Below are 12,387 nucleotides of genomic sequence, written 5' to 3' on the forward strand. Positions count from 1 at the left end.
GTGATGACCATGTAAGGAAAAATTCAATCAAACCTAAATTCAATTCAATTTAATAAGTTTTAATAAGGTTACAAGTTTCTTACAAGTTTTTCAATATCGCATTCAATTCAATCCTAAATTCAATTGAACCCTAAAAAAATCACATTCAATTCAATCAATTCAATAAATCAAAACACCTAAAATTAAAACCCTAACTATCACATTATCAATTTCAATTCAATTTAGTCAAAAACCCTAAAATTAAAACCTTAAAATCAAAATCACTAAAATTAAAACCCTAAAATCAAATCCCTAAAATTAAAACCTTAAATTAAAAACTAACCTCTATATCTCTCTTCCCCAACTTCCGGCGGCGGAGACGAACGGCGTCGGCAGCAGCAGCAAATGAACGGTGGCCGGCAGCAGCAAGAAGGTTGAATGGCGGCAGCAGGCAGCAGCTCCTCTCCTTCCTTTCCTGCGATTCGTGATGTTGAATGAAGAGGAGTAAATAACAAATGCTGTGTATATAAATTAAACACATGCAGTGGCGGATCCAGGATTTGAGGGAGGGGGGGCAAAACTCTATGTAAAAAAAATTTTAGACAAAATAGCAGTAATTGAAAGGCATATACATAAACTTCAAAACACAAACTCTTCCATCAAACCAATTAAAAGAATCAAATAAGTCCCTCACTTATACCACAAACTCCATGATTTTTTTTGGCTTAAGGCCCAATTTGCACCCTATACTTTATCTTAAAACTCAATTGAATCCCTAATCTCCCAAACTCATCAAATAAGTCCCTGACTTATACCATTTTCATCAATTGAAACCTGTCCAAACGGTAACAGTAACATTGGAAACAGTTTGGGCAATTCTTCTTCCCCAATATAAATAGAGCAAAGGCCATTGACCTCCATTAACAGGCTTAGTTCAGATGGCTAAATAAAAATAAAAATGAGTGTTATGCTTTTGGCTTAAAGCTCAAATTGCACCCTAACCTTTGTCCTAGAAATTAATTGGATCATCAACCTCTCAAAATCATCAAAATAAGTCCCTAGTACAGCAAATGTTAGAGTTTAGGATATATATATTCACAACACAATGCATGTTTTGGCAGCTCCCCAAGTGCCAAAACAACAATGTCACGGGTCACAAAACTTCACCATTTTTAATGACTCTTAATGTTCGTCTTCAGCTCTGTATTTTCTTCTTCTCTCTCAACTCCACTCCACTCCACATTAAAAAATTAAAAAATTAAAAAAAATTAATCTGGCTGAAAAGCCCTAATACAATTATACAACTAAAACGACGTCGTTTTAGCTGTATAATTGAAAAAAAAAAATATGCAAAATAATTTTTATTAGAAAGAGGAATTGAGTCCAATTTACATTAGAAAATTGGAATTATCCCAATGATCAAAGAAAATTAAGCAATTAAAAAGAACTGGAAGAATTCCATCTTAAATTACAAAATGCACAACTGGAAAATTATGGACCCTAATTTGATCGCTCCAACAATGAGCTTACCCGGAAATATAAGTATAGAATTCCTGAGCGTTAAAGACCTAGGATGGCCAAAGAAGAAGCCTGTGCACTGAGGGAGAGATCCGAGTCAAATTAGGGGTGTCAAAATGGGTTAATGGGTCATAAACGGGTCGTGTCAACCTACTCAGGTGACCCGTTTATTGAAACCCAGAAACGACTCGTTTAAAATACGGGTTGACACGGGTCAACCTGGATAACCCGTTTAACTAAATTAATAAATAAACGGGTCGATTTTTAACACAACCCGTTTATACTTAACGAGTCAGAACATCCTAAACAAGTTATCTGACCCATTAACACTTTAAACTTTTAATAAAATTTCGGCAAATCCATTAAACAACTAATAAACTTATGACAACTGATGAACATATTAGACATGAATCAAAGCCCAACTAATAAACTTATCAATTCAACATCATTATTTGATCATTAAAACCTACACTAATTTTATAAATGCACTTAGAGACAGCAGATAATTCAATATTCATGCTCTTACATATCCAAAAAGATAGCTCAACTTCTAAATATATTTTATATGTAAAATAATCACATCCCAATAAAAAAAAAACAAAAGCAAATCAGAATCACGAGGAAGTTTCATACAAGTAGATAAACTGCCGGAAAAATGAAGAATTAAAGCCTTGTTTATCTGTTATGGAGGGGATTGGCTCCGGAAGGGACACCTCTTCTTCACAGAGAGGACGGCGGTAAGGAGATCAGAAACGACGCGGAACGATAACGGCGCCGGAAAGGTACCGGCAGCCACGACAGAAAGGTAGGTGACGGCGGTGGAAAGGGTTGAAAATTTTTGAAGGAGAAAACTTTGAGAGAATAGGTCTTTGGTGGCTGGACAATCGACACCCCTAATATTGGAAAACCTAACAATTTGATACATATATATATCAAGCTCTAAAATTACTAGTATACCCATAATGAAATTTTATATTTTCAATAGCTGAACGGGTTATACTGGTTATATGGGACGGGTTTTGCGGGTTAGTGAAACAGGTTGACTCGACACGTTAACTCGTCTAAAATTATACGGGTTGTGTTATCGTGTCATGACCCGCTTAATTTGCGGGTTACGCGAATCGTGTTATCGTGTCATGACCCATATTGACAGCCCTAAGTCAATTGAAGAACATGAAATCAGGGTTTGGATCGTTTTAGCTGTATAATTGAAAAAAATATATATGTGCAAAATAATTTTTATTAGAAAGAGGAATTGAGTCCAATTTACATTAGAAAATTGGAATTATCCCAATGATCAAAGAAAATTAAGCAATTAAAAAGAACCGGAAGAATTCCATCTTAAATTACAAAATGCACAACTGGAAAATTATGGACCCTAATTTGGTCGCTCCAACAATGAGCTTACCCTGAAATTATGGACCCTCATCGAATGTCCTATTTACCCCCTTAACTCCATAAAAGTGGTATTTCTCACCCCCTCAACTTGTCCATTTACCCCTCCAACTCATAGAATGCCCTATTTACCCCCTTAACTCCATAAAAGTGGTATTTCTCACCCTTACAATCCGTTATCGAGGCCTGAATTGATACCATTTTTTAAACGTTAAACCTATATTGGTGTTATTTTGTACGTGGAACCTAAATTGATACTTCCCCAAAAACCATAGGCCTATTTTGGTACCTTATTCCTACATATAATGTCTTTAACTTGTTTATATTAATATTTTGTTATTTGTATCTTTTATTCATTTCTTTTGTTTTCAACTTTTTGTCTAGTTAAATTTTGATTATCTAATTATTGTAATAAACACATGAAGGATCAATATAATTATCAAATTATATAAAAAAAAAAGTTGATATTAAAAAAATATATTTTCAAACTCATTTGAATGTCCTATTAATTTTGCACTATAAAGGAATAAGAAATATCACTTTTATGGGGGGTAAATAGGATCATAAGAGGTGAGAAATACCACTTTTATGAAGTTAATGGGGGTAAATAGGACATTCGATGAGTTGATGATGGGTAAAATGACCAATTTGGACAAGTTAAAGGGGTAAGAAATATCATTTTTATGAAGTTAAGGGGGTAAATAGAACATTCAATGAGTTGGAGGGGTAAAATGACCAATTCAGACAAATTAAAGGGGTTGGAGGAGCATTACGCCAAAGCTAAATAAATAATTTAAATAGTTATTGAGTTTTGTCATACTATTACGTACTTGTGGTTTCCTAAATACACTACCTGTATGTTTACTAGAGGATACACGAGGTGAGATACGGATAAAAAGTGGCTCTTTATATAGGGTTAATACATCATTTGATCCTTGAACTTGTCCAAAAAGCTTGATTGGCCCCTGAACTTTCAAAGTATCCTAATAGCCTCTTCAACTTGCATAAAATGTTCAGTTAGATGCGGAAGATGTATTGGACACGTTAAAAAAAAAAAAAGTAAAACGATTATGTGATTCTAATATTAGAGAAGATAAGTTTTATAATTTGAGCAAGTAATGACTTTTTTTTAATCTATTTTTTAATTACGTAATAACATTTTAAGATGTGTGGAATACATCTTCCGCATTTAACTTACTTTTTTTGCAACTGAGTGATCAATTGATTACATTTTACGCAAGTTCAAGGGCTAACTGAATATTTTATGCAAGTTGACGGGGCTGTCGAGCCACTTTGAAAGTTTAAGGGGCTAATCAAACTTTTTGGACAAGTTCAGGAGGCAAATGATGTATTAAGCCCTTTATATACGTTGTTTGTTAGAGGGGATGTACAAGGAAGGAAAGGTGGGTCAAACTCCAATTAATTTTATTTTTCCTAAATTTATAATCATAGTCAATGTTTTTTTTTCTTTAATTCATTGCTATGTGGCAGATACGTATCTGCCACATGATTCTTTTTCATGTGTGACTAACCCGTGACATCGAGTTCCCTTACAAATGGTTCATGTCATCATTTCGGCACCGTGAATGACTTTATTATGGCTAAAAGCAAAACTTCAATAAGTTTAAAAAAAGCGAAAAGACTAGTGAGACTTACCACAGATCATTTGCTTAAATATAAAAGGAATTAAAGCCTATTTGTTTATCTAAAATCTTGTTATTTGTCTCTTTTGGTATCATTTAGTAACATTTGCTTTTATAAGATATTTTCATAGATGACATCAAGCCCGACCCTGAACATAGACCAAAAGTGTGATCGCCTGAAGTCCATGGCTGACAGGATCAAAAAAAATTATATATATATAGTAAGTTTTTTATTACAAATGTATTATAATACCATTCAAAACCCCCAACTAATATGAAATTTTAAGTCTGAAATTTATCAATTATTAGGATATATTTTAAACTTTTACGTATAAACCTTTTTCATTAAAGGCCAATGTCTCTTATTTTGCTAAGGATCCATAAATCATAAGGACAAGTATTTAACAAAAAAAGTTAACTGATTTGTTAACTCTTGCCACATGACACAATTTTTAACACCAGACATGAATATATAACAATTGTTTAATTTTTGTTTTCATATAGATTTAATACATGGATAAATAAGAAAAATATAAATTTTTTACTTATCCACATATTAAGTCTATAAGGGCGGCCCGGTGCAGTACACGTCCCCGCTGAGCGAGGGTCGGAGGAGGGGTCCCACCACAAGGGTGTAATGGGGCAAGCCTTCCCCTGTCAATTTATTTGGCAAGAGGCCGCTATTAAGTGTATAAAAAGAGCGGCCCAGTGCCCTACGCGTCCCCGCTAAGCGAGGGTCCGGGGAGGGGTCTATATGGACAAAAAATTATAATTAATTGTCACGTGTCAAAAATTGTGGCATGTGCTAAAAACTAACAAATCAGTTACTAAAATTTATTTACTCCATTTTCTATTCCGGTTTGCATTTTCATATCAAAAATAAAAGTTTTAAGTGTTTGATTAGGGAACTGTCGTTTGCATTTTATACATAAAAAGTAGTTATTACAAAAACGGAGAATCTATGCGTTTTGGAAAAGCAATTTTTCCAACAGCAAACTGTAAACCGTAATAGCAAACATTAAATAAACAAAATCAACCCTTTTTAATCATGAAAGAAAGACGAAGAAAGTGGACTTGTACGTTTCACTTAAATAAAATCCATTTTCATTTCTTTTGACATGTACTAGAATTCGGTTAAGGAAGCCCAATATGTCATAATGAGAATAAATCCTAGGCAACTTAGCTCTAATATTAAGCCCAAAATCAATTTTTGATTTATTTTTACTATATATTAATAATGTCGTGAGAAATTTCCACCGTTTGAATATCCAGGAAAGTCTGTTGCGTGAGAATCCGATTGTGTTCATAACTAGAGTAGGTTGAGGGTGAACGAATGTAGAAAATGGTTTCTTCCTTGTGTATCTTGCAAAACATAATTTGGTGGAACGCTGGTGTGAGAGAAACTCCAACGCTCAAGTCAGTTATGGTCTAAAGAGGAAAAAACAACAAGGATTGAATGTTTGACTATATTGTGTGATTGTAAATCATAAATCATACGTTTGTGAGGAGGGTAAGACCCATTTATATAAGAATGGATACTCTCCAATGCCGTTTGATTCATGGAATTGAATAAAATAAAATTTGTATTACCAAGGAACAAAATAGAATATATATTTTTAAGAAATAATTATTAGTATATTTGGTTGGTGGAACGGAATAAGATGGAATATCTAATTTTGATTCAAAAGACAACTTTACTCTAAGTGTAATTTTTTATTTATTTTAAAATTTTAACTACCACTATCAATTATTCAAATATTTAATATATTATTTAAGAAAAAACGTGAAAAGTGGTAAAAACAAATTTTAAAAAATCGTAAAATAACAAGAAACGTGAAATATGAATTTTAATAATTACTATCAGTTTTTCAAAAAAAAATTGCATTTTTAATGTTTTCATGTTTTTTAAATTTTTTACATTTTTTACGTATTTACAATTTTACGTGTTTTTTTCCGTTTTTACGTTTTTCGCATTTTTACTATTTTCATGTTTTTACCATTTTTCATGTTTTAGCAAATAACTGCACCAATAAAATTATATTCAAGTTCCACTTCCAAAGAAAGTTCTATATGCCCATCTCTCTTTCCATCTGTGAAAAGTACATGAATGCAGAGATTACCTTTGGAGCATTAGGATCCTTCTTCTTTTTCGGTTTTTTCTGCTTAGATGCATCCTCGTTTCCATCTTTAGGCTTCTTTTTAGCCGCTACCTTAGAAGATGAGGGTTCCTTTGCAGGTGCCTTCTTTACGGGTTTCTGAAAATTAACCACCAAAGAGCTCAGTATCCAACAATATGTTACAATATGAGGGTTTCAATTCTCAAGAGCAAAGGAGAGAACAATACTAAATGACTTGCCTCTTTCTCATCTCCACTGTCACTACCATCCGAATTGCCCTCTACAGAATCATCAGTAGGAGATCCTCCATCGTCCTTGTCAACAACAAAATCCTCATCCTGCAATTATTAGGTTCATGCTATCAGGCTGTCAAAATCGATACAACATTAACATCTCAAACAAGTAGAAACAATTGGATTGCACAATCTGTTTCTATGATATGAAGACACATTTAGATGAATTGATAATAACAATTACAGCTCAGTGACTCTAAGCTCAATTCAAATATTGAGGAAAATTTCACCTCTTCATCACTCTCATCTGCAGCTTGATTCTTGATGCGCTCAAGATGTGGGTCAACAGCATCATCATCATCATTCTGGAGAACAGCAGCCACTCCTCCCTCCCGAGGTTTCATATCACCAAGGTTCATGATTTTCAGACCCTTCTCACTGTATATATATATAGACATAAGATGAAGCAACAAAAATAATAATAAAAGAAAATTCTATGTGCAGGAGATGAGACAGCGATTGACCTGATAAAGTCAAAGAGATTGTGGTACTCATTTATCTGAATGCTACGAAACAGATGTTCTTGCTCAGTTTTGAGTCTAATAAGAAGATCAAAGTAGTGCGTATTTGAACCACCGGCTGCATGCCTCTCAAATTCGACATGATCAATCTTGTACAAGAAAACCAGGGGAAAAAGTTAATAACAGGTTGAGATCCAAAAAGATAAAAGGACTCTTAGGTTCATATTTAGCAAGATTAAGTTTAAAAACAAAACAAATGAAACCTCCTTGTGAAGAATTAGGGTTGGAGGCTTGGGCAAGAAAAATAAGCTTTTCTCGAGCGGATACAGAACGCCATCTTCAACTTTCAATGATGATTTTACAGCATAACCATCTTGACAGCTATGGAATTTTCCTGGTTTAGTCACTTTAGCACCAGACAGTCCACGTAGTACTGTTGTGAACACTTCATGTACGAGTCCATGTTCAAGCAATCGTGATGAAACAAATTAATTCTGTATAGAAATTTGTTTCATCACGATTGCTAGAATATGGACTCTTAAATGAAGTATTCACAACAGTACTACGTGGACTGTCTGGTGCTGAAGTGACTAAACCAGAAAAATTCTGTAGCTGTCAAGATGGTTATGCTGTAAAATCATCATTGAAAGCTGAATATGGCCTTCTGTATCCACAATCTCTATGACTTTATCAGGTCAATCGTTATCTCATCTCCTGCACATAGAATAAACTCTTTAAAATAATTTCTTCTAGTCCCGACTTGGGCCAGTTCAAAAAATGATCAATTTTAATAAATTAATAAGATAATAATTTTCTGGAACAACCCTTTATAAATACATTGTATTATTACCTCTATAAATTAATAATTTCTCAAATACATATGCGAAATATATATATATATAGATATACATACTTAGGATAATTTAGCAAAAATATGAATATATAGTATTTTGTTTTTTCTTGAAATTCAAATCTAGTTGAATTTCATCTCTAACTATTCTCAGTGCATTCAAAAGTTCCGGCGTATCCTTGTCAAATTGTAACAAAAAATTGTAAAAAGTTGATGATGCTATAATTGCTTCCTTTCTTGTGTCTGGTTTCAAAGGTACCGAATCATCCTCAGCTTCATCCTCAATTGAATTTTGCTTAACGCTCGACACAATTTCTTCTAAACTTGAGCATTCATTGTTTTCACCTGGATAATTCAATATTTGATTGACATCCATTAGATTGTGGTAACCAAGTTGACCAATCATTCCCTCAAGTTCATGAATGTCTTCAGTGGTTGTTTCCTCTAAATTCGTTGTGACAGATTCATAAGAAATCTATTTTTGGTATGATTTGAACCATATAAATTTATATAGTAATTCATTAACTATGATACATTGAATATTTTTAACATTAATACAATGAACTTCCAAGTTCAATTAACTCATATAATGCACATTTAATCTTATTTGTTTATTGATTTTAGATAAAAAACTTTATTTAAATTAGTAATTTAAACTTTATTTTTAAAAAAATTTAAAATCACTCTATAAATTAATAATTATTAATTTATCGATTAATTAATAACTCTCTAAATTAATAAAATTTCCTGGTCCCAACATTATTAATTTATAGAGGTTTTTACTGTATATATATACACAGTGAGAAGGGTCTGAAAATCAAATAAAATGAAAGTTTGATAAAAAAAAAAAGGGCGGCCCGGTCGCATTACGCGTCCCCGCTGAGCGAGGGTCCGGGGAGGGGTCCCACCACAAGGGTGTATTGGGGGCAAGCCTTCCCTTGCCAATTTAATTGGCAAGATTTTATTTTTATTATTGTTATTAATTTTGTTAACTTTTTAATATTATTATAATTTTAAAAAAAAATATACATTTAACAAATTTGTATTGATCCCGATTCCAACCATTATAAAATCAAACAACATCAAGCAAATCATATTCAAGTCGAGATTAAACCAAACAAAAAATTAAATAGTCATTCCGATTCAAATTCCATCACATTCTGTTCCCCATTCTCATTCCCGTTCCAAATTTTGAACCAAACACCCCTTAACAGAATCAAGTTCAAAATATTTAAGATTTTTAAGCCAATACCTCGTAAGTAGATTCTAACCTGCTCTTGTACTTCGTATTCAATATATCTTCATTCATTGACAAGGAAATATTGACCACACTGTCAGTATCAAACTGCAGAAAAAAGAGGCATCAAATACTGAGTGCATAAAAGAACAACAACTATTACGAAATCACACAAGTGATAAGATCCAAAATAGCAAACAATACCAAAGGTATGAAGCTTAGAGAACAAGAGTAACAATAACAAAGGTATGAAGCTGATTAGACTGTAAAAGAAAAAAGTGAAGCTCTTTACAAATTTCACCAAGATAAAACAGTTGCAAGCAATGAAAAAAATTGCAGTACGAAAAATTACAAAACTTAGAACAAGCAGATGCCATTGAAATCAGTAATTAGCAAATTCAAGTAAATATGTAACAGCTATTAGCTAATTTCCTTAAAGAAGGGGAGAATACCTTTGGGAGCAAAAAAGGCGAACAGCACTGCTATACTGAATTCTGAAATCATTGGCCTGTCCTTGGAGGCGCAGGAACGACATATGAAGGTCAACATTGTACCGACCCCTAAATAAAGGAAATACTCAGTCAAAAAAAAAAAAAAAACAAATAGAATAGGGTTCAAAATTAAAATTGCATAACAGTCACAGAAGTGGATGCATCACAGTTATTTACAAAGTAGAACACTAGCTTAACAGTGCGTGTTTTGTGTTGTGGTGGCAGATGCATGATTAGACTTAGCACAGTTGAAAGCAAAAGGCTATAAGAAACATATTTCAAGCACTTGAGATCCTAAAGTAGAAACTAATTACGTTTATGGTGTTCATGGATTTTTCTAAGTTTTGGACTTTGAGATAGAAAACGCTTCATAGTTAACAGAAAAATGATTTGAAAAGATAAACTTCAAATGTTAAGGTATTTAGAAATGTTTAAGAATTATGGGGATTTATTAAAATTTACAGTTAGAGTTAAAAATAAAGCACAGAGAAAATTTTGAGAAGCATAGTATAGGTGGTGCTGACAGCCCACTCTAACCAGCCCCTGTGTGTTCATTTTTGTCTTCCAGAATTTTTACCTTGGAGTCAGAATTGCAACACCATCAAATGTAACAACTGCTTCTGCAACCCCACCCATGTCATTACCATCTGCCTTTGCCATTATGCTATCTCGCAAAACCTAGTACAGGGTTAATAGACAATCAGATCACATATAGACAAAAAGGAAACATGTGTTTTTTCATACCTCTGATATGGATAATTATATTACAGAAATAATCACCTCAGCAGCAGGACGGTTTTCATCACCAATAAATTGTGCTGGGTACGTGAAAACTCATCTCCATCAATGAATCTTTCTGTAAGCATAACAGTGACATGCTTAGGAAATGACAAACCAGAGTCCTAAATAGGGAAAAAAAAAAACTGAAATTGACACTAGCTACATGTACAAGAAATGTTGCGAGAAAGATATTATGTATTAGATTGGTACACAAAAACAATAAAAACATACTTCATTAGCTCAAGCAGTATCATCCACATGGAACTCCAAGAGAACATCATTCTTACCCTTCAGTTGCGTTTGTGCGACCTCTGCTAAAGTTACCTCAAATACTTGCTTTGCACCAGTCATAAAGGTAAGCATATTTTCTGAAGACAGAAACATGTTATCAAGACAATATCACAAATAAAAACTAAAAAGCATATTCGAGTAAAAAGGAAGAATTTGTACAAATGCCAACAAACCATACTAAAGAATAACAATCATATGGAAATAAGAAACCAACTCAATTAGCACCATTAACTCATAGTGCATAAGTTTACCAACCATTTAACTCAATCTCTCCCTAGTTACGGCCAGTGACTGGAAGTTGTTTCTCTTATATTGCAATTCCACAATTGCTTTGGAAAAAATTGGACAAGTTCGGAAGATCCTAGAAAGAGATATAAATTCCCATTAAAAAAATTTATTTGCCTATGCTAACTTCAACAAGCGGAAAGCCAAAAGAGTTATTCAAAGTGAACAAAAAGAGTTCAGCAAAGAAGGATGAGAGAAAAGGAAGTTACTACAATATTATCCAGGTTAAGTTCTAAGGTAATCCTTAGATAATATAAGTTAATGAGAAGCAAGAATAGTAAAGGCAACGACACAGAAACATAGCTATTAACAAGTAAAATTGAAGATTAGAAGAAGTTAGGGTTTCAAGATAGCAAACAATACGATACACCCAAAACCCAGCCAAAAGAAAAGGCGATAGTTTGATCAGAGAAACGGAAAACTAAGAAGAACGGAGATGCAGAGAGAGGAATAGCTTACAGCGCCGCCGCGACCACCGAGAGAGATATTGTGGAAGAGGTGACCGTCATTCATCTTTTCCAAACATCTACTATTATTATATTCATTTTTCACATAATAATCAAATATATGTTTGGCAATTAGCTTTTTACTTTTTTTTTAGTTGATTACATTAGCTGATTTGACTAGGAGCTGTTTAGTAAAAATTAACTGATTGATAATAACGGTTTGTGCAAAAAGACGAATAAGGATATTTCTTTTTTTCATATATAAAAATATATTTAAAATAATTAGGATTAAAGAATTCCATTAATTTTAATATTGCAAAACGCTAATCGAAAAAGCTACTAAAAGAAGCTTTTTTCTAAATTAGCGTTTTCATCCCAAAACTCTCTCTCAAACTTTTGTCCACCAAACACTTCAATCAGCGGTTTCAGTGGTCAATCCGTTAAAGTTGGACAAAACCGCTCTTTTTATCCCAAAACGCTATTTACCAAACAGGTCCATAACTAAAAATTAAATATTTAAATATATAACATAATAAAAAAATCAAATAACACTATAATTAAAAATTAAATAACACGAATAATATGAATTTAAAACAAATAT

The 12,387-nt window shown here is 33.0% G+C and overlaps 1 protein-coding gene across 12 annotated transcripts in view; it reads right to left on the reverse strand.

Moving 5' to 3' along the window:
- The window catches only part of LOC136232980 (protein DEFECTIVE IN MERISTEM SILENCING 3-like), a 29,234-nt gene extending 17,344 nt beyond the window's left edge, over positions 1–11,890 (reverse strand). For 2 of the 12 annotated variants that reach the window (XM_066022481.1, XM_066022474.1), the window contains exons 1-11: positions 11,800–11,890; positions 10,996–11,132; positions 10,765–10,840; positions 10,562–10,662; positions 9,946–10,053; positions 9,509–9,601; positions 7,410–7,555; positions 7,176–7,323; positions 6,892–6,990; positions 6,656–6,790; positions 323–454 (exon numbers count right to left, since the gene is read on the reverse strand). In XM_066022481.1, the coding sequence (XP_065878553.1) occupies positions 323–454; positions 6,656–6,790; positions 6,892–6,990; positions 7,176–7,323; positions 7,410–7,555; positions 9,509–9,565 (717 nt within the window). In that variant the 5' untranslated portion in view covers positions 9,566–9,601; positions 9,946–10,053; positions 10,562–10,662; ... (1 more) ...; positions 10,996–11,132; positions 11,800–11,890. Of the gene's footprint in view, positions 1–322; positions 455–6,655; positions 6,791–6,891; positions 6,991–7,175; positions 7,324–7,409; positions 8,602–9,508; positions 9,602–9,945; positions 10,054–10,561; positions 10,663–10,728; positions 10,887–10,995; positions 11,133–11,310; positions 11,417–11,799 lie in introns of all 12 variants that reach the window. The other 10 variants (XM_066022476.1, XM_066022480.1, XM_066022475.1 and 7 more) reach the window with 10 other exon arrangements.
- Positions 11,891–12,387: the final 497 nt, after the last annotated feature.

The sequence above is a fragment of the Euphorbia lathyris genome, chromosome 6, assembly GCF_963576675.1.
Source record: "Euphorbia lathyris chromosome 6, ddEupLath1.1, whole genome shotgun sequence".
Classification (NCBI taxonomy): Eukaryota; Viridiplantae; Streptophyta; class Magnoliopsida; order Malpighiales; family Euphorbiaceae; genus Euphorbia; species Euphorbia lathyris.